Genomic DNA, 22315 nt, shown 5'->3' with positions numbered 1-22315 from the left:
GTGTTGTACGGGTTGTTGCGCGTTAATGGAAGTGTTTAAAATCGCACCTGGCCGGTGGGAGCGAGCGCGTGGGCCTGGCCAGGGCAGCCAGCCGCAGGTGTGGCTGGAGCTGGATGCTCAGCGGGGAGGGGAGGCCTCACTAGGGGGTCGGTGGTGTTTATTCCGAGTGTTGGGGAGGGAAGTGACACCTGTAGCCGTGTCCGGGGCCCCAGCCCAGCTCCGTCCCCTGGCCTTGCCCTGCAGGGTGATCCCTGGCGAATGTCTCCTGCATCTCCGCCTCCTTGTCGGTGGGGAGGCTTCACCGAGGGGCTTAGCTGGTGGCAGGTGTGCCTAAACTGGAGGCATAGCTCTGCACAAGCCGGACACGATCTCCACCCCGCGTACTCCCAGTCCCGGGGAGCAGAGAGAAAGTAGATGAAGAACGCCATCTCCCCGCTGAGGGGGACGTGGCCCAGGACCAGCCTGCAGAGCATGGCAGCCGAGGAGCTGAGCCTGGGGGCGGGGCGGGAAGGGGGCGCCTGGGCAGAGAGGGTTGGGGTGTAAAGGAAGGAACTCCTGGGGACAAGGGGGCAGTGGCTCTGGGGGGGAGGGGCTGGGGTCAGTCCTGCTCTCCTGGGTCCCTGTCTCTCTGCGTTCCCTGGCTGGAATGGATGTTCTCCCTTCCCCCTCCGGGACTGCAGCAGCCTGTCTGGGTCAGAAGCTGCTGGAGGTCATGATTAGTATAGGCGGTGGAGCCTCACCTTGATGTGACCTTGTGACTTGGGCCAGGTGATCGCAGCTCATCTTCCAGTTCCTCGGGAGGATAGAGGGCAGCTTGAGGGTTGGTGTTAGCCCAGCACACAGTGGGGTTAGTAATAACACACAGCATAATAGGTCACTGGTCTAAACCTGCCGTGTTGTCTGGAAGGGAAGATGTGTGGCAGGTGCCGGCCGCCAGGTGCCTGTGACCGGAAAGCCCTGGGAGTTCGAGGGCTGGGAGGGGCCGTGGTGGCGCCCCGCCTGGTCCCCTGGTGACTCAGGAGGGAACCCCTGCCCGTCCACCCTCCCACTTTCTCACTTCGGGGACTCGCTTGGGAGGCTTCAGGATTCAGGGTTGCAGGCGAACTGTGTGGTGGGGCCACTGGCCCCTTCTCCCCCTCCCAGAGAGACCACGTCACCTGCCCTGACTTTTGGTTGAAGAATCTGGAGTTCCCGACTTTCCCTGCCCCCACTCCCTTTGTTTCCCCGAAAACCAGTTCTAGGAAGGAAAGTGAGACCAGGCTTCCCCCAGGCCTGCGGGAGTTGGATCTGGAAACTGTGGCCTCGTGATACTCTCTTGATGACTTATTTTAATTGTTGTTTAATCAACACGCACAGATGCCCAAGCCTCAGGTGGTTCTGTTCGGTGCTTTTGACAGTTGTGCGCCTCATGAAGCCGCCGCCCGAGGCCAGATCTAGAACGTGTCCCCCAGCCTCTGGGTGCTTTTTGTTCTGTCAGGCGGGGCGTTCTTGGAAACAGGTCCAGACTGGTTTGCGGGAGGGGGCTCTGTCTCCTCCCCGCCCCCACTCCTTGCACAGAGAGAGGGAACCCCCCTTTATTCCCTCTTTTTGTGTGTCTCGTTCAAGCAATTCATCACCCACAGCTTTGGCAAGAGTGGGTCTGGGCTGTTTTTCTTTAAGATTGTTGGCGGATTTGCTTCCCCACTAATTGTGTTCCTGTGGCTGGGGTTCGTTTTCGCTGGATGTGTTACACACGTCAGAGTGGAGTGGTTTCGTGTACGGAAGCCCACCTGACGACACGGGCACGGGTGACATTCCAGGTGGGGACAGTTGGGGGGGCCTGGCAGATCAGTGAAAGGGGAGCGCTCGTGATCCCCTCCAGGGGGCATGTGAATAAGTAATCACAGACAGATTGGGGGGCCTCTTGCAGACCTGAGAGGGACATTCCAGAAAATTGGCCGCATTCTTCCTCGAGCTGAGGGGGAAGGCGAAGGCCGCCTGGAGTTTCCAGACTTGCTGTGTGCCCTGGAGGGGCCCTCTGCAGAACCTGGCTCTGCTCCGAGGGCTCTCTGTGACCAGAGGGTGGAGTCCCCAGTGTTGGACGGCCCCCCCCCGGGTGGGGTGACACCGACGGGATGCCTGGCCCTGACGCCCCCATGCCCTGCTTATCAGTGCTTCCGAGGCCCACCGTAGCTGATGTTTACTGCGCTCGGGCCCGAGCATGTGCCAGGCGGGCACCGTGCCAGGCCCTTTACGGTCATCGATCCGCCTCGTCATGAGAGCAGCCCCGAAGGGCTGGCTGGCCGCCGTGTGCAGTTGGCACAAGGGTGCTGGGCGGAGGTGTGAGTGCGGGGGGAGCCAGCCTGTTCCCTGCTCCCCCAGCCACGCACACCCTGCGGGGAGCCACAGTAGCCACAGCCCCTCCCGCTGGTTTGTAAACGAGGAAACTGAGGCATTCGGGGGCAGGTAGCCGCTGGGATGCTGGCCCGGTTTGGCTCCGCCCCTCCGCTTAGCCGCGCCACCTGTCAGGCGGGGGGGGGGGGGGCGTCCGCGCCCTAAAGGAGACTGCGCACTGTGGTGGGGGGCGCCCACCTGCCCCCTCTGGTCCTTGTCCTGTGTCGGAGAAGTGGCCCCAGAGGACTCTTCTGGGGCCCAGAGCCAGTCTTTCCTCATTCCTGCCACTTTGCCGATTCCATCCTGGGGTGAGGCAGCCTCTGTCCCCTCTCGCCCGTGTCTCATCTGGAGTCACATTCGGTGAGGCAGCCTGAGGGCAGGGGCGGGCCCACAGGGCCGTCCTAATTCTGAGCCAGGTGGTGCCATAGGGGCTCCCCGCGTCCCAGGGGCCTGGTGGAGGCCCTCCAAGCAGTGGCGCGGCCCCCGGACAACCCGGCTCACCTCCGCGCGGTGGGCAAACTTCTCTTTCAAGCTGGGCCCGGGGCGGCCTCCGAGTCTGCTCAGCCCCTAGGCTGCCCATCATTCTCTGCTGAGGCTGCCCCTGCCCTGTCCTCCTGCCTCTTCCTGTCGGGCCTTCTGGGAGCCACCCCGTCTGTGGGTTGAGGCCCCTCCGCTGGCCCCAGGGCAGAACCCCCAGGAACCACATTCCCGCTCCTCAGCTGCTCAGGCTGAGCTCACTGGCCCCGGCCTCACGGGGGCCAGGAGGTTCCATGTACTCACCGCTTTGAGGGTCGGGCTCCCCCGCAGCCCGGGGTCCTCCTGCTGCCCCTTGACATGCCTCGTTCCAGCCCTGCCTTCCAGGCCTCCCTGTGTGGCCCCTCTGCCAAAGGCCTCCCCTGCCCACCGCGGTCCCCCGCGAGCACTGCCCGCCCAGCTCCTGGCGTCACGGCGGGTGCAGACCCTTAGTGATCCCTCACAGCCCTAGGACGCGAGCTCCCCCGCCTTCCCTGGGGTGGTGGCCCAGGAATGGCACCTGTTGTCAACCTGCCAGGGCCCAGAGCCCACGTCCTTCCCAGTGGATGCTGGGATGGGGCTTGGCTCTTTCACAAGATACCGGGTCCCCGGGCTGAGCTGCCCTGAGCATGTTATCTCTGTGCCTCGGTTTCCTCCCTTGAAAGGGAGGTGGTCGGGAGCAGTAACTGAGGCACCCCACGTCCTCAGGTGTTTGCCCAGTAGTGGGTGCATCACAGCTTCGAGGTCCTGGCCGGAGGAACCCAAGGGCTGGGGCTGCTGGTTTTGTTGCTTCCCCCCCGCCAATAATCACCCGCTAAGCCCATGCTTTCAGGGGCCAGGGAACCCTGGCTCACATCTGCTGTCCCTTTTGTAGCTCACAAAGCCCGGGGCTGCGCAGCTGATTAGCATGGATGGGGGAGACATTTGCATGTAATAGCTCCCGCCCAGTCGGTGCCCCTAGTACTCTTTTCAGAAAAGCCAAGCTCACTCTTTGTCTGCTCCTTCTTTTCTTGGGGTTGCCCTTCAGCACACCCCACAATTCGACTCCTCTTCGGGCTCCTCGAGACCAATCCTGCGGGGCCTGGAGGTAGTGCTGGCCTCCACCCCACCCGACCATGGGTGAGCCCTTTAAGGGGAGCCCCCTTGCAGGGCTCTGACCTCACGGAGCTGTCGCTGGTCAGGGAGGTTTGGTGTCGCTAGCGCAGGGCCCTTCTCCAGCCCGGAGTCAGCGGGGGGCTGTGAGGGGTGGCTCGCTGCTTACTGGGGTGCTGCTATGACGGGCAGCTCTAGGTCAGACCCAGCAGCAGCGGGGGAGGCCTGTGGCCCAAGTGGTGCCAGGGGCCCCGGGGGGGGCCTTGCTTCCCCTTATGCCAGCAGGAAACTGGGGGGGAGCATCCCTGCCCCCCAGATGGCTGCCTCTCTTCCATCCTCCCCGCTACCCGTGCACCTCCCCCGTGTCCTGTCATCCTGTTGCGGGGGAGTTCAGGAAGTTTCCTCCTCAGACTTGTATTCTCAGGGCCCCTCCTGAAGTAGACCTAGCTTTTGGATTTTTCAGGCTCCCCTGTACACTGCCCAGCCCGTCACCCAGCATGAGCCTCTTGTGCCCACAGAGGTGGATTGCTGTTGAGTTGTGACCGTTCTCAAAGGAATGAACATACCGTGTGATCCCATCCCTACCTTAGGAAATAAACCATTGGCGATAGAAATAAGGGCCCCTATCTCGTCTCCTCCCAGGGAGGTAACGTGGAAGGAGGTGTGTTCCATCCACTTGGTGTTCCTTTATTTATTTTTTATTATTTTATTTTTTTTAAGAGTTTATTTATTTGAGGGCGCCTGGGTGGCTCAGTTGGTTAAGCGACTGCCTTCGGCTCAGGTCATGATCCTGGAGTCCCAGGATCAAGTCCCACATCAGGCTCCCTGCTCAGCAGGGAGTCTGTTTCTCCCTCTGACCCTCCTCCCTCTCATGCTCTCTGTCTCTCATTGTCTCTCTCGCAAATAAATAAAATCTTAAAAAAAAAAATTAAAATAAAAAAAAAAAGAGTTTATTTATTTGACAGACACAGCGAGAGAGGGAACACAAGCAGGGGGATTGGGAGAGGGAGAAGCAGGCTTCCTGCTGAGCAGGGAGCCCGATGTGGGGCTGGATCCCAGGACCCTGGGATCATGATCTGAGCTGAAGGCAGACGCTTAACGACTGAGCCACCCAGGCGCCCCTTGGGTGCTCCTTTAGAAGGGGCCGTGGTGAGTGGCCTAAATTTAGACCCGTCCTGGAGCTTGTGGGGGCCTAAACCGAAGACATTCCTGGGCACCGTGTGAAGCTGGCCACGCGCTCTACCTTGGCCAGTTGGCCGCTCCCATGTCCCCGAGGAGCGCTTAGTTGAGCTGGTCCAGTGGCCGGATGGGGGCTGGGGGGGCGGGGTAAGGCCAGAATTCTCTCTGGGACTCCACTCTCTTCCTTGGGCCAGAATGCCTTGGGGACATGGCAGCCAAGGTGGGTGTTTTGTGCCAGTAATACCTACCGTGTCCCCGTGGGTCTTGGGCTGGATACAAAGGGGGTGTTAGTCCTTAGGACAGTAGTAAGCGGTGCGTTCATTTAGCTTTCTCGACACGAAAGCTGAGGCTTGGGGGTGGGGCGTGTGAGGCTCCAGGTGATAGAGCCCAGATTCAAACCTGGGTCCAATGTGAGCTGGAGTTCTGGGAGGTAAGCCTCACCTTGTGGCCTCCCTGAGGCGGGGAGAAGGGCTTCCCCGCGTGACAGCTCCTGGAATGCAGGCCCTGCTGCCCCTGGCTTAGACCCGAGTCCCCCTGGGGTCGCTGCCCCTCCTCCATCACACTAGGAGCGCTGTGGGTGCGCTCCGGCCGAGAGCCATTGCTGAGAAGTCCAGGCCATCATCCGCCTGCCTTAGAAGGACCCTCTGGTCACAGGCCCTTTCCCACCCTCCTGGCCCTCCAGCAAGTTGAGGGAGGTCCGTGGTCACACCTGCTCTCTTGGGGGACGCCCCGGACGACTTGAGTGGGCGCCAGGCCTCCCCGGCCGTCACGATTGCCGTTTGTCCCGTTATCTCTTGTGTGCAGGGTAGAACCTCAAACCGCTCAGGAGGGTGGAACCTGAAAAGTCCTTCTCTTCCTCCCTCCTGGTCCTGGCCCGCGCCCCACATCACCCGTCAGCTTCCCGTGTGGCCTGCCCGCCTGGACTTTCCTGCAGAAGTCTCTCCGGGAGCCCGCCGCGCCGGCAGTTCTGCCCCGTTCACCAGCGGGACAGGAAGGGTGCGCGGCGCCAAGTCCGCCTGCCTCCCCGAGGCGGCCCCTGAAGCCGTTCTGTCAGTGTTTCTGTCCAGAAGAGCCCCCAGGCACGCGGTGTGCTTGGCCGCCCGCCGGCCGTCTTGTACCCGTGGCGCCGGGACGTCCACCGGCTCTCCCAGCGCCTGCCGGCTTGCTGCCGCCTGCACCGCCCTTCTCCGTGCACTGGGCGCTTTGCTTTGCGGCTGCTTTGGACAGTCCGGCTCTGGGTGTATCTTCGCAGACACTGGCAGGTGGAATTCTGGGATAAGGCCCCCGAAGGGCTGGGCAGGGGTGGGGTGGGGGTTCTGGGTGGGGAGGTGCTCGCAGATGCCCTGGGGAGAGATGTGCAGACCAGCGCCGCCCGCGGGGAGGGCTGGGAGTCCTCCCCCCCACACCCCCCGGGGCCGGGCCACACAGAGGAGCCCAGGGTGACCTCCCGGTCCTCAGACACCCCGGGGCCGGGCAGCTGCGTGGAGCGTCTCCCAGGAGGAGCGGGCTTAGGTTACTTGGCTGAGAGGGAGGCCAGGCCGGCTTAGGCTTCCCGGGGTTGGGTTCCCTTCTGAGACTGGCGCCAATCTGCTGAAGGGTGAAGTGAGTAGTTGGTACACGTACTGCGCCCCCATCTTCTCATGGAATCTGGGGGGCAAGAAGAGGTCCTTGTGCTCTTGTTCTCCCCAGATGAGGCTTCCTGAGGTCAAGGGTGAAGGCAGGTGGTGGGGCGCCTGTCAGGCTTCCGCGTGGGTCATGTCCTGTCACCCCGGGGGCTGTGTCGTTATCATCATTTGATAGATGAGGGAACGAAGGGCCACGGCCACACAGCTGGAGAATAGCAAGTTTGGCCCTGAACCCTGGTCTTCCTTGATCCCCATCATTTTATTTTTATTTACTTATTTTTATTATGTTCAATTAGCCAACGTGTAGTACATCGTTATTTTTTTTTTAATAATTTTATTTTATTACATTCTGTTAGTCACCATACAATACAGCATTAGTTTTTGATGTAGTGTTCCATGATTCATTGTTTGCGTTTAACACCCAGTGCTCCATGCAATACGTGCCCTCCTTAATACCCATCACCGGGCTAACCCATCCCCCCACCCCCCCATCATTAGTTTTTGATGTAGTGTTCAACGATTCATTAGTCACGTATAACACCCAGTGCTCAGCAGATGCCCATCATTTTCATCACTGCCCTTGTCGGTCTCCCCCTCCAGGGTGAGCCGAGAGTGACCTCCTTCCTCTCCTGGCCACGGGGACAGGGGGGAAGCTTCTGGTGCCCAGTTTGGAGACTCGGTTCCTGCCACCAGGTACCGGGTGCCTCTGGGAGATGGGAGGCTCTTCCAGGAAGGGGAGCCCTGCATCACCCAGAGCCTGACTCGGCTGGGATGTCGCCACCCCGCGGCAGGCTGTAATCTGCACCCCGCCTCCATGGGTATCAGAGCCCCCCTCCCCTCTTACCCTGCCTTCTCCTGCCTCCCACCGGCACCTGTGAGTGCTGGAAGGCTGGGGCCCCTGGGCTGCACTCCGCATGGAGCCGGCTGCGGCCAGGGGCTGCCCACCGAGCCGATGGCCCCGAGCAGAGGCTCGCCGCTGGGTAGGCTGAGGAAAGCACCTTGACTTCTCTATGCCTCGTCCTCCTTTTCACCTACCTTTCTTTTTTTTTTTAAAGATTTTATTTATTTATTTGACAGAGAGAGACACAGCGAGAGAGGGAATACAAGCAGGGGGAGCGGGAGAGGGAGAAGCAGGCTTCCCGCGGAGCAGGGAGCCCGATGCGGGGCTTGATCCCAGGACCCTGGGATCATGACCTGAGCCGAAGGCAGACGCTTAACGACTGAGCCACCCAGGCGCCCCTCACCTACCTTTCTTTACGGTGGAATATTTTCCTCTGGAAGGTGCACAGCCTGTGTTGTGTTTGGCGGCAGGAGGTGATTTAGTAAAAGACCTCACATTTAGACAAGCCGTTCTCCCCACCCCCCACCCCCTATGCTCCAAGTCTGCCAAGATAAATAGCTTTAATTAGTCCTCGTTTGGTGGCTGTGATAGTTTCCCCAAGAGGCGGGGACTTGGAATGTGGCCCGTTGCCCCCTGAGCTGGTGACGGCTTACCTATCTCGTCCTCCGCCTCTGTTCTCCATTCCACAGCCTCCCTCGTCTTGCGTGAGGATGGAAGGTTCCACGGGGGGGAGAGTGTAACTCCAGGCCTTTGTCCTTACTCCACTGGGTCCCTCTGACCCAGGTCTGACCAGTCCGAAGGACCCAGTGACCTTCTGCGTGTCCCATTACTGCTTGTTCCGGAGGGAGGAGGAGGGCAGTGAGGGCAGGAAGGTTACCGTGTGGGTGCCCAGTGCCCAACATCTTCGAGTGGTTAGGTGACCTTCCTGAGGCCACGCGTGCCGTCAGGGCCTGGGCACCTGGACCCCCTGCACTTAGGGAAGAGGCCTGACCTTCCTGGACCCCATGCCCCAGGGCCACCACACAGGTGGGCATCCCCCAAGTACCCCCCGGGTCTGGGCGCTGTGCCAGCCACGTGCGGAGCCCTGGGTCTGTGCTTCTCTGGGTCGTCAGTTGGGGAGCAAGGGGGTGTTAAATAAGGAGTTGCTGTGTGACGGGGGACTTGTCGAGGAAGTGCTGGAGGACCTCGAGGAGGTAACAGCGAGCGACACAGGAGAAGAGGGGTAGGGCGTTGTGGATCTCAGGAGCCATGGAGGCCAGTGAGAAGTCCTGCCCGTGGTCTGGGGGTGGCGAAGACCAGCGCGGCATGACTGGGGATGTGGAGGAGGGGCTCGTGAGCCCCGTGAGGAGTTTGTACTTGTTCCAGAAGGCTCTGGGGAAACCATGGGGAGGACTAAGCAGGAGAATGGCTGCCACAGATTGGCCGCGTTAGACACTGTGACCGGGAGGTGACGGAGTCCGAGCATGTGTCCCCGGGACCATCTGGTTAGTTCCCCTGAGACAGGCCTCCCTGTGTCTGCCGCTCCCTGAATCAGTCAGCTCTTTCGAGGCCCTTCTGGGTGCCACGCCTTGGGGTCAGCCCAGGGTGAGGTGGTGAGCAGGGCATTTCCCTTAAGCCTGGGACCAGGGAGGCCCCTGTGCCTCAGGGTACCCCAGCTTCTGCCCAGGGAGCCATCTAGGAGGGGGTATCTGGGTTGGTTCTCTGATGCGTGGGGAGCAGGCAGCTTGTCCCCCCGAGAGCCACTGGCTTCCCAGCTTCCCTCATCTCCTGCCTGGCTCGCAGCTCCTCCAGCCCTGTCCCCAAGGCCGTCTCAGCACTTGGTCCCTCCAGGTGCCGCCCACGGCAGTGGGAGCGGCCAGACTCCCCAGCCTTTCGAGACCTAGATCTGCCCATCCGGCTTGGGAGTCCAGCCCATCAACCTCCCCGGCCACGGCCACACTGCCTGGTCCCCTCCTTCTCCCGACTGGGCCCCTCGAGGAGAAGCATGCCTCTTGGGTGTCTCCCCCACCCTGAGTACTGATACTGCACACTTCCGATCACTGAGTGTGTGGGTGGGGGCCTCCCCACACCGGCTGCGTGGCCTACAGTCACCTCCGTTCCCACACTGCCCGCCCGCCTGGACATAGTGTCAGACCCCCCAGGATAAGGGCCCGGTCCCACCAGACTGTCGCCCTCCAGCCCCACCGCCAGTCATGAGTCCAGGATGTCCCCTGTGCTTCTCGCCCCCGGCTATCGATCCGAGGTTCCCAGGGCCCCCTTCTCAGGCTCACTGAATTTGCTGGAGCGGCGCTCAGAGCTCAAGGAAACCATTTACTTCCTAGATCGGTGGTTAATGTAGAAAGGATAGAACTCAGGAGCAGCCAGAGGGAAAAGAGGCTTAAGGCAGGGTGTGGGGAAGGGGCGCCCCTCTCCCAGCACCTCGTGCTCACCAGCCAGGAAGCTCTCTGAGCCCTGTCCTTTGGGTTTTATTTTTATGGAGACTTTATATGGAGAAATGATTGATTAAGTCCTTGGCCATTGGAGGCCTAGGAGGGGGACTGAAAGTTCTAACCCTCTAATTACTTGGTTGGTCCCCCTGGCAACCAGCCTCCATCCTTAGAGGCTTTTGGAGAGTCACCTCATTAACATAAACTCAAGTGGTCGAAAGGGGCTTTGACTGACTCACAGAAGACCCCTTTATTGTTCTTATCACCTCGGGCACTCCCGGAGTCTTAGGAGCTGTGTGCCAGGTATCTGTTCAGTATAAATGACAACGTCACAGCCTCCTTTTCTCCCTGCCTTCCCATGTGCCTTTTTTCCTCTTGCTGGAGAATTCATTGCCACTATCTATCCCAGCCACGGTCAGGTGCCATCTCTAGGCTCCCTTGGGGCCCCTGTTCCCCTGGTAGCAGTGCCCGTTACTTGGGGGTCCTCACCACCGGCTACCCGGCTGTCCTCACCGCCTCTGGGATGGGGAGGGTGTCTCCACTTCTCGATGTCCAGTGAGCCAACAAGGAAGTGGGCGGAAAGGGGGCTCAGCGTCCACCCTCTCTGCACCTGTGGTTCCAGACGCGCTGCTGATTTGTCAGAAAGTTTTACCAGCACACGGCCGCGCTCGCTTGCATACGCTCTGTGGCCGAGGTGAGTCCTAGTAGCAGAGACTCTACGGCCTGCCCAGCCCAAAATATTTACTCCCTGCTCCTTTACGGGGAAGGTTGGTCAGCACCTCCTCTGGGAAGCACAGGGCTCTACAGCGCCTTGGTTAGGAGCACAGACCCTGGTGCCCGTCGGCTCGGCCATGCGCTTGCTGTGTGACCTTGAGTGAGATCCTTCACCTGTCCGAGCCCAGTTTCCTCGGGGATAAGCGGAACGGTAGGCACAGAGGTGCTCTGAGGGGTCTGCGTAAAGCACGGGAACCGAGCGTGGCACCTGGAAAGCGTTGGTGCAGTGGGGCGTCCCGGCCCTATCCCCATCTAAGCAAGGGGTGAGTGGGCGGGTGCGGGGCCTGGCTCCGAGTGGGAACACGGAGCTATAGGGGCCTGCCTGCCTGGGGAGCAGGGTGCGGGAAGGTTCTCCTGCGCCGGGATTCCCACCGGCGCACCCTGAGCGTGCTGGCCCTGTGTTTGTCCCTGGGTGTTCTGGCCCCCAGTCCCCGGCCTTCGGAGCCTCAGCTGGACACCCTGCAGCGGGCAGGTGGGAAGCCAAGCGCAGGCCGGACACGTCTGTGGCATGATGAATACCGAGTCTGGGGTGTTGGCCGCCCACTCCTCCGTTCACACCCTGCCTTGGGAGAGCCTCTCCAGAGAAGACAGCCCGGGGAGGGGGCCCCTTCCCAGCTCCGTCACCCGATCATATTACTGCAGGGAAGAAACCCCAGCTCTGCTGACCTCGATCGGCAGGAACCCAGCGCAGCCTCCAGGCCCACAGCCCTCCCTGTGGTCACCCCCCCCCCCCCCCCCGCCCTGCAAATCATCACGGCCGCCTGAGAAGCCCTCTCCCGCTTCCTGTCCCCCACCTCTCTGGGCCCCATGCACCCAGCCCCTCAGTATGCTGCCAGTGTGATGGGGTCGGTTTTCTCAGTGGGTTTCTGGAGGCTGGGCACAGAGTCGCTCCTGCTTCTTCCATGGCTCACCCAGTGATGGCTGGATAAAGGGGGGACCAGAGAGGAAAGTGCCGGCCTTTGAGTCTACCAGGAGGTTTCCTGGCAGACAGAGGCACTCGTGTGTGTGTGTGTGTGTGTGTGTGTGTGTGTGTGTGTGTGTGTGTGAAGGGGTGGGGGAATGGGTACCTAATCGTTACCGCTGGGTCCAGGCCCTGTGGGGTCCAGGCCCTAGACCTCTTTTCTGGGGGGGAGAAGCTCTCTCCCAGGACACCCCTCCCTCCCATCCCAGGGAGCCGGCCAGCAGACAGGGTGTGCATCCTGGCTCTGCTGCATCTGGGCCTGGGGGACCCTGGGCAGTGAGTGAGCCGGAACCCCGTGTGGGCTGTCCCCTGGGAGGGATAGACAGAGCGCCACCCCACCCCTGTCCGGAGGGCCCATCCTCGTGAGAGGGCAGAGCGGGCGAAGGGGAAGAGGCTTGTGCCAAGGCCGGGAGCTGGCCTGCTGCGGGGCTGGAGGGCTGATGAATGAGGGGTATGGGTCACGCAGGGCCTTCCAAGAGCTTGGATTTCTGCGTCTTTTAAATACATGGAAGAATATAGTCCAGCTTTTTGGTTTTTTTTAATTTGTCAAATATTTACTGAGCCCTTCCCGTGTGCCAGGGACTGGTCTGTGGGGTGGCACAGCCGTGACTCTCACAAGAGGCAGGCTCCACGGGCCATGGTTGCCTCTGCCATGGTGGGACAGGTCGGGTCACCCTCGGCCCGGCTTCCCCGGACGCAGCCAAGCTTCCCTTGGCCACAGGTCCCCGTGGTCGCCTGCCCGGCGCCAGGTTGCGGGGGCGTGTCGGGTGGCGACTGGTCGGGTTGCCAGGCTGCCCCAGAAACAGAGGCCCTCCTTGGTGTGCTTGCTGTTCCCTGGCGCCGCCGACAGATTGGCTTTATCTCCTGCCCTGGGAGGGCCGTGGGTGATGGCACCGTGCCAGGGCCCCTTCCCGGGACCCACTTACGGCTGGACTCGGGAGCACCTTATCTGGGGCTCCCCATGGGTGCGGTGCGGTTGTGCGCCTGTGGCGGTGGCCGGCCGGTGTGCTCTGCTCTCGGGCCTGGGGCCAGGGGGCTGCCACGCCTTCCTCCCAGAAGGGGGGCACCTGGCTCCGGAGGGGTGAGGCGGGCTGGGCCCAGGTCCGGTGCTCAGACTGCACAAGGGGAGAGCGGGGGAGCCAGGGAACACCCATAGGCCCTTCATATCTCTTTTCACGCACTGGGAGCGTTTTTCTTTTTCTATGGAGATAAAATTATAAAATTCACCTAACAAAAACAAACCACTTTAAAGTGTACAATTCAGTGGCATTTAGTCGATTCACGGTATTGTGTAACCACCACCTCTGTCTGGTTCCAGAACGTTTTCATCACCCCAAAAGGAAACCTTGAATCCATTAAGCAGCCCCCCCCCATTCTCCCTCCTCCCAGCGCCTGACGGCCACCAGTTTGCTTTCTGTCTCTGAGGATTAGCTGATTCTGGATGTTTCATATAAATGGAATCACATGTGTGTGACCTTTTGTTTCTGGCTTCTTTCACTCGCTGTAATACCTCTGAGGTTCATCCATGTTGTAGCCCGTGTCAGGATTCCATTTTGTTGTTGTTTTTAAGTTTTTGGGTTTTCTTATTAGTAATCTCTACACTTAGTGTGGGGCTCGAACCCACAACCCCAAGATCAAGAGCTGCTCTCTCTTCTGACTGAGCCCGCCAGGCACCCCGGGACTTCATGCCTTTTTATGGGTGAATAACATTTCATTGCATGGACTACATTCTGTGTGTCCATCCATCAGTTGACGGACATCTGAGTTGTTTCTACTTTTTGGTTTTTGAGAATAGTACTACTTCGAATATTTGCATACAGGTATTCGTTTGACTACTTCTCTCGGTTCTTTTGCGTACATACCCAGGAGTGGGGAGGCTGAGTCAGATGGTAATTTTATGTTTAACTTTTTGAAGAACCACCAGCTGCTTTTCCTCAGTGACTGTACCATTTCACGTTCCCATGTCCCTCACAGGGTGTGAAGGTTCCAGTCTTTCCACGTCCGTGCCAACACTTGTGATTTTCCCCTATTTGTTTTAAATTATAGCCATCCTTGTGGGTGTCAAGTGGTGTCTCCTTGTGGTTTGATTTGTATGTCCCTGATGACTCATGGTTTGAGCATCTTTTCATGTGCTTGTTAGCCAGTCCTGTATCTTCTTTGGAGAAACGTCCATTCAGGTCCTTTGCCCATTTTTTAATTGTGGTGTTTATCTTCTAGCTGAACGAATTCTTTATATATTCTGGACAATATCCTTATCAGGTGTATGATTTGTAAATCGTTTCTCCCACTCTGTAGATGGTCTTCACTTTTTTTTTTTCCCAAAGATTTTATTTATTTATTCATGAGAGACAGAGAGAGAGAGAGAGAGGCAGAGGGAGAAGCAGGCTCCCAAGGAGCAGAGAGCCCGATGCGGGACTCGATCCCAGGACCCTGGGATCATGACCTGAGCCGAAGGCAGACGCTCAACCATCTGAGCCACCCAGGCGCCCGGTCTTCACTTTTTTTTAATAAAGATTTTATTTATTTGAAAGAGAGTTAGAGAGCACAAGCAGGGGGAGCGGCGGAGGGAGAGGGAGAAGCAGACTCCTCGCTGAGCAGGGAGCCCGATGCGGGGTTCTATCCCAGGACCCTGGGATCATGACCTGAGCTGAAGGCAGACGCTTAACTGACTGAGCCACCCAGGCGCCCTAGTCTTCACTTTCTTGATAGTGTCCTGTGATGCACAAAAAGTTTCAGTTCTGATGTTCAGTTTATCTAGTTTTGCTTTTGATACTCTTGCTTTTGATGTCACGTCTAGGAATCTTTTGCCAAATCCAAGTTCAGGAAGATTTACTCCTCTGTTTCCTTCTAGAAGTTTTATAGTTTTTATTTTTATTTATTTATTTATTTATTTATTTTAAGATTTTATTTATTTATTCAACAGACAGAGACAGCGAGAGAGGGAACACAAGCAGGGGGAGTGGGAGAGGGAGAAGCAGGCTTCCCGCTGAGCAGGGAGCCCGATGCGGGGCTCGATCCCAGGACTCTAGGATCATGACCTGAGCCGAAGGCAGACACTTAACCACTGAGCCACCCAGGTGCCCTGAAGTTTTATAGTTTTTAGGTCTTATATTTAGGTCATTGATCTAGTGGAGTCAGTCTTTGTAAGTGGTGTGAGGTAGGGGTCCAGGTTCATTCTCCTGCATGTGAACATCCAGTTGTCTGTCCCTGTACCATTTGTTAAGATGATTTTCTTCCCACTGAACGCTCTGGCACCTTGTTGAATGTCAGGAGCGCCTGGCCGGCTCAGTCGGTGGAGCATGCGACTCTTGATCTCGGGGTTGTGAGTTCGGGCTCCACACTGGGTGTAGAGATTACTAAAAAAAAATAAACTTAGGAGGTGCCTTTGTTCTTTTTCAAGGTGGTCTGGCTTTCGGGAGGGACTGGGGCATTCCGCCACGTTCGCGCCGGGGCTGCTGTCTACATGTATAGTTCGTAGTTGTCTGTTTGCTGAGCTCAGAGGCACGTTGCAGACATCATGAGAATTCACTCTCAGTACTTCCCCACTTCTCGGAAGAATGAGAGCCTTATTCTACAGAACCACATGCTGTTGTCACGCCCGTGTCATTTCAAGTTATCACACCTGTGGGGCACACCCACGTTCCCCCCCACCGTTCTCTGTAGCTTGTGAAAAGGTTGTCATGATCTGGCACCATCACACGAGGACCAGGGTGAACATTTTTGCCAAGAATACGACACAGATGCCGTGTCAGTCCTGCTGCCCCACCCCAGGGCCTCGGTGGCACATTGGTTTGTCCTGTTTCTGGTGCTGCTGAGCTTCACCGTGTGGCTGGGGGCGGGAGCGCCACATACTTGTCAAACGAAGGAGCAGGACTAGTGACGGTGGCAGCTTGTGGATGCCGTGCTCCCCGTGTGCTGGGCCCTGCACCTGCCCCCCCATTAGCCCCGTTTGACAGGTGAGAAAGCCAAGGCTCAGCGAGGCGAAGTGACCTGCCCAAGTCCCACAGTGAGCAGTGGGGGTGGGGCATGGGCCCAGGCCATCTGGCTCCAGGGGCCGCGCTCATAATCACGGCACCACGTCACTCTGAGCAGGAAGGGGCTCGGGTGAAGGAAACAGAGGCACCTCTGGGAATTCTTTCTTCTCCCCCACTCACCCCCGCTCAGGGCTGAAGGCTGACCATTCCCCCCATGTAACAGAGCAGAGTTGGTGAATTAATGCCAGACTCCCTCAGCGGGGCCCAGGGGACCCATCTCAGTGCCACCAGGTGACCCATCTCAGTGCCACCAGGTGACCCGGGGCCTGGGCCCCAGGAGGTGCTCCGTGAGGGAAGGTCCTGGCAGAGGGGCCCCGCCGGGATGTCCTGCTTGGGCCCACGGCGCCTGGTCACCCCTCACCTTACTCTCAGCCTTGGTCGCTCCGTGGATAGCGCTCCTGTCCACTGGCCACGCTTTGTCTCTGCGTCCCTGCCGCCTGCTCGGCCGTCCCCTCTTCCTCGGCCTGGGCCTGCGGGCAGGGCTCACGTGGCAAGTACTTCCAGGGTGGGCTGTTGGGTACCCCCGAAGACTCTGGGGGGGCCAGGGACATGACTTGCCCAAAGTTGGCCGACAGGGAGCCTCGCTCGGCCGGCCCTGGGACCTGCTGGCTCACGCTCACCTCCCTCCTCCCGCAGACGAAGATGTGTGTGTGTTTAAGTGCTCGGTGTCCCGGGAGACGGAGTGCAGCCGCGTGGGCAAGCAGTCCTTCATCATCACCCTGGGCTGCAACAGCGTCCTCATCCAGTTTGCCACACCAAATGGTACGTGACCTTCCGTCCTGGCGGCACTCGGCCGGAGAGCCTGGAGCCAGGCCGCTTAGGCTGCCAGCCACGGCCAGAGGCGGACGTCGAGGCCCGTCCCTCTGTCCCAGGAGGCCGTCACAAATGAGTCCTGTGCGGAGATATGTCCGTGGGAGGAGTACATTCTCGCCGCCTGGAACGCTTCGCCCCGGACCTTCCCTTGCCGAATCCTTTGGGTCCTTCTGGGCTCGGCTCGTACATCCGTTCCTTTGAGAGGCCTGTCCTGGCCACCTGGCTGCACCGCAGGCCTCATGGAGGAGCCCGTGGCAGGGTGGGGGCACGTGTCTGGGCCCTGGTCCTCCTAGCAGTGGAGGAGGGGGGCAAGACAGGATCCTGAGGCGCGCAGAGCTCTGTTCCGAGCGCACAGAGAAGCCACGGGAGGGTTCTGAGCAGACCCGTTTCGGGCTCCCAAGTGGACATAGGCGGTTCCTAAGGAGGGTTTGTCGAGCTCCAGGCCACTGCTGGTGGCTCGTGGGGGTCGGCAGTGGAGGTGGCAGGGCGCCTGGGGCTGGAGAGCTCATGAAGGTGCAGCAGCCCGGCCTGGTCACCACCACCGATGTCCAGGAGCCCCCTCGGCTGTCCCGGGGCCCCCGGTGGGGGAGCAAGGTGACGGGCCACCTCCCCGCAGAGGCCGTCTTCCTCAGCTCCGTGTCCTTCCTTGCATAAACAACCCCAAGTCTGCCTTTAACACCCGCCCCGGGGGTGCGCATCACGAACCGGTGTAAGTCCTGCCTGTCTGGTTCTACTCGATGAATATTTAGAGTTGATTTTTTTCCCTTTTAATTTTGTCAGTTTTTTTTTAAATCGAGGTAAAGTACCCGTTGCAAAAATGTACCACTTTAACCCTTTCTGAGTGTAGAGCGCGGGGGCCTCCCGTGCACTCATGCTGTGGCGCAGTCATCCCCACTGTCCTCCTCCAAGATTTCTTCATCTTCCCAGACTGCTTGCCTTGTAAATACTGTTCTCCTTTGAAAACACTGTGTTAAAATACACATAATAAACTTTACCCTCATAACCATTTTTGAATGTACGGTTCCGGGGTATTAAATATCTTTACGTTGTTGTTCAGCCCCCACCCCGGTCCACCCCACACAGACCCCGGGTGGGCTCGCGGTTATTTGGCTGGGACAGACCCGCAAGCCTTGACCTTGGCTTGGCCGGCGTGCGTCCTCCCAAGGCTTTGGCCCCACCAGCCGCGCGGAGCTCGCTCGCCCCAGCGTGCAGGACACCAGCCTTCTTGTGCCAGCCACCAAGTGGCAGGTTTGGTTGCTCTTCCTCTTCTTCAGTTTCAGCACTGTGTTTGGGAAAAAGAAATCACCAAGCACGAGTGCTCAAAGTAGAGGAGTCGGGGTGTGCGCTTATAGACCGCTCCCCGAGATGCCCACGCGTGACCTGGCTTCCCCCTTCCAGATTTCTGTTCCTTCTATAACATCTTGAAAACCTGTCGGGGCCACACCCTGGAGCGGTCGGTGTTCAGCGAGCGCACAGAGGAGTCCTCTGCCGTGCAGTATTTCCAGGTGGGTACTTGTCACACACCCCCCCCTCCCCCCCGGCCAGGCTGTCGCCACCGGGTGACCCCTGGGAGGCCGCGCAGCACAGGGCGGGCCCACCTGGGTTCTTGTCCCGGCTCTGCCCCTTACTAGCCGCGTGACCTTGGGCAGGTGTCCTTCACTTGCTGGGCCTCAGTTTCCTCATCTGTGAAACGGAGATGCCAGGGCCTGCCTAGGAGGGTTGCTGGAAGAATGTGAGTGCAGGTGGAGCTCAGGCCCGGGCGTCCTGAGTAACAACAGCACGGTTATACCGAACCTGGGCTGCAGGTCAGGCCCTGGTCTAAGCGCTTTGACACGCACAGAGACACTGATCCTCCCAACAGCCCTAGGAGGTAAGTACTATTATTGTCCCCATTTTACAGATGAGAAAACTGAGGCTCAGAGAGGTTAAGTGACTTGCTCCAAGTCACACAGCTATTATGCAACAGAGCCAAGATGGGAAGCCAGGTCTGCCTGATGCCAAAGCCTGTGCCCCGGCCCAGGTGCCACGCTGCCTCCCGCTCGCCTGTTGTCTTACAGAGAGACCCCGCAGCACCTCACCTGCCTGGCGCTCTGAGTTCTAGGGTTCTGTTTGATCGACAACTCTGCTTCGTTGGGGACCCTAAGATGGGGCAGGCGGCCCCCCCATCCCAGAACCCCTCCCGGGGCAAATTTTGACTTCTCCTGGGTGGCGTCCAGGTCCAGGCAGCATGCAGCTGCATACTTTGGCCATGGTGACGGTGGCGGTGGCCTTCCCGGGGGCCTTTCCTGGAGTAGTCGGCAGCTGCCCGCGGGGGCCCGGCTCGGCACAGGGGGTGCAGCCTCCCGAGGGAGGTTCGTGCCCCAGGTGGGCCCTCCTCTGTCGCAGGGCCAGCCGGGGCCTCGGCCGTCTGCGCCGCCACGTGCCCTGTGCCACTGGCCTGTCTCTGTTCCAGTTCTATGGCTACCTGTCCCAGCAGCAGAACATGATGCAGGACTACGTGCGGACGGGCACCTACCAGCGCGCCATCCTGCAGAACCACACAGACTTCAAGGACAAGGTGAGCGGGCCCGGCTCCCGCCGGCTGGGCCCTGCCTCCCCCCCACCCCCCACGGCCCCTTCCCTGTGGCCCCGAGTTGCTGCGCTGTGTCCACGGCTCCAGTTACGTTTTTCTTTGCTCGTTGATTTGATCTTTAAGTGTTTTCTTATTACAAAAGCAAACTCTGCTTTCTTATACTTGTCACGGGGAGGGTGACAAGTACCCACCTGGAAATACTGCACGGCGAGGACTCCTCTGTGCACTCGCAGTGTGTGTAATGTAGGCACGGAAAAGCCTCTGTCAGTTACCTCCAAACCCACTGCCACCAGTAAGGGTTTTTTCCAAAATTTTCCCCATGCGTTTATCAGTGTATGCATTTTAGAATTAGTTAACTAATTAAGTGGTTTACAAATAGGATCTTATTCTGTAGACTCTTCCTGCCAAATACTTTTCCCCATGAAATGCTATATCTTGGACGTACTAGTAGTCCTGTGGATACATTGTAATTTATCTAGGTATTTTCCTAGTTGCTTTAAAAATCTTTTTGTTGTTACTAAGTAGCATATGCTCACATTAAAAAGAAAGACGGGGCGCCTGGCTGACTCAGTCGGTAAAGCATGTGACTCTCAATCTCAGGATCAGGAGTTCAAGCTCCACATTGGGCCTAGAGCTTACTTTAAAATAATAATAATAATAATAAAGAGCAGTCCAGAGTACGTATGATCAAAGGTGAAAGTTTATTCCTTTCCCTGCAGGGGGCCTGGGATTTATTTTCCCTTTTGAACCCAAATGGGAGAGTGTTTTTCTCCACATATCTTGGAGGGGCTCCACATGGTCCATGTGGATCTGCCTCCTCTGGGGCCCGAGCCCCCCAGCCCAGCATCCTGCCCTTCGTCTTGGGCCCTGGTTGCAATAGCACTGGGAATTGGGAAGCGCACCGCCTTTGGCGACATCCCTCCCAGCTCTCTCAGTGCAGAGACCCATTGCCTGGTTCCTCTAGAGCTCTGAGAAGCACGCCAGGCCCTCCCGCCCGCCCCCCGACAGTCCCAGTGCCCCGACTGGGCTCCCCCGCTGGGCTTGCTGCTGCCCCCAGAGCAGTTCTGTTCCAGAAAGCTCATGCACAGCACCGCCGGAGATGCTTACTTGATTCGGCCCCTGAGGAAGCAGTCAGTCCAGTCCAGGATTGGGGCAGCCTGCCACACGCAAGCCTAGACTCTTCTAAGGGTCCACATCACGGGGGCCAGAGGCCCTTGTGGGTGGTGGGCAGCTTCCCCGCAGCAGCCGAGCCACACATACAGCCTGGAGATCCTGCCACCGACCCCACAGCACCCCCTCCCTGGGCTCCTTCCCTCCCTGCTAGGGCTGCTGAGGCCCTGGAAGGACCCCTTTTAGCTTCTGCGGAGGATCACAGCCCGTGGCCCAGCGGGTCAGGAGATCTGCGCTTGGGCCCAAGTGGAGCTTTCCCCAGGAGCTCCTCTTAGGTGGCCGGGATGCCCTGTGGGGTCAGGGGTCAGGGGTCAGTGGCCGCCCACTTCCTGCCCAGTGTGTAGGCCTGGCTCTTCAGCCCTGCGCCCTAGCAGTCGTGCAGCAGGACTCAGAGGTGTCCTTGGCTCATTCCCAGAGAAGCTACAGGCGGGCTCCTGACCGCCTGGTGTCCGCCGTGCTGCGTAGACCGATCACAGCCCAAACCCTTCCTTTTTGAATCTGGCCCGAAAGTGTCGTGGTCTTAACAGCCTAGCGGCCTTTAGAAATCCCAGCCTGTCACCCTCGGATCCAAACTAGGGGCTCCCACGCGCTCCGGGTGGCTCTCAGAAACCAGCCTTGGGCGCAGTCAGCCTCGGTTGCAGGGAAGTGGGCTGCGCGGCCCAGAGCACACTCGGCAGGAGGCTCTGGCGGAGGGAGCGGCCCGGACAGGCTCATCCCTTACGATCACCATCACTTCACTAGTGCCTTGTTTTCACTGCCCCCTCCTACTCCAGATCGTTCTTGACGTCGGCTGCGGCTCTGGGATCCTTTCATTTTTTGCCGCCCAAGCTGGAGCGAGGAAGATCTACGCGGTGGAGGCCAGCACCATGGCCCAGCACGCAGAGGTCAGCAGCCCATAAGGACCCCAGCCTGTCCTCGTCCTCGAGCTCTGTGTCTTTTCCAGCCCAGGAAGCCAGCCCTGCTGGGGGACCTGACCCCCGGATCCAGGGGGCCTGGGCATGCTGCTTCTCTATTTTGGTCTCTTGTGTCCAGAACCTACTGATCGAGGGAGGGCTGGGCTGGACCTGAGGTGGTGTGTCCTCCACGACGGGGTCGGGGCCCGTCTGGTGTCTTCAGAGGCTGGACAGCCTCTTGCTTCAGGGAGTGGATTGTCCAGGCGAGTGGCTCCCCCCCGAGCCCCACCTCCTACGTTTGTGGAATGTGGGCAACAACAGGGTTTCATTTTCTTTTTTCCTTTTCCTGCACTGAAACCTTTATTCACAAGGTTCAGAACCTAAAAGCCGCAAAGGGTAAACTGCAGATACTCGCCCCGCCCCCGCCCCCACCCTGGCTCCCAGGCGCCCAGCCCGCCGCACAGGAGCCAGAGAGATCGTGTGGAAGCTCTCCTGGGCTGTCCCGGCCTCCAGCGCCGGCCTGTGTCTTCCTCTGACACAGCCCAGCACACGCGGTGCTCTGCTCCTTGAATAGCCTGTCTGGGGTGGTCTGTGTCCCCACAGAAAGAGCTTCCTCCCCCTCGCGAGTGGCTGCAGAGCATCCCTTTGCCCCGGGGTGGGGGGGGCACCGTTGTTTGTTTAGATGCCTTTAGGCAGCCCTCGACCTTTGGGCCACTTCGTGGTCTTTGCAGTACAAACACCTCCTGCGCCGAATCCCTGACACACGTGTTCCCTCTCCCCCGTGCGGTCGCGTCTGTAGGACACGTTCTTAGCACTGGAATCGCTGGGTTGGAGGGTGCGTCCAAGTTTAGCTTTGGTGGCTGTAGCAAAGCCTGCTCGTCCTGTGTGCTCCCATCCGCTGTTGTCCTTGAAGGGTAGAGGTGACCTCAGGGGACCGGGGAGCTGCAGCAGGAAAGGCTCGGAGAGAGGGCTGGGGCTGCGGTGAGCTCGTGACAGGCCGTGGCTGATATTGGCCGTGGTTAGGATGCCAACCGGGGAGGCAGGGGATT

General features: G+C 59.1%; 1 protein-coding gene across 2 annotated transcripts in view; it reads left to right on the top strand.

Moving 5' to 3' along the window:
- Positions 1–22315, top strand: part of CARM1 (coactivator associated arginine methyltransferase 1) — a 40914-nt gene that overhangs the window by 9171 nt on the left and 9428 nt on the right. For both annotated transcript variants that reach the window (XM_078055619.1, XM_036075727.2), the window contains exons 2-5: positions 16455–16580; positions 18030–18136; positions 19084–19188; positions 21147–21257. In XM_078055619.1, the coding sequence (XP_077911745.1) occupies positions 16455–16580; positions 18030–18136; positions 19084–19188; positions 21147–21257 (449 nt within the window). The remainder of the gene's footprint in view (positions 1–16454; positions 16581–18029; positions 18137–19083; positions 19189–21146; positions 21258–22315) is intronic.

The sequence above is a fragment of the Halichoerus grypus genome, chromosome 1 (assembly GCF_964656455.1).
Source record: "Halichoerus grypus chromosome 1, mHalGry1.hap1.1, whole genome shotgun sequence".
In the NCBI taxonomy this organism is placed as follows: domain Eukaryota; kingdom Metazoa; phylum Chordata; class Mammalia; order Carnivora; family Phocidae; genus Halichoerus; species Halichoerus grypus.
This window is presented reverse-complemented; position numbering and strand designations above follow the sequence as displayed.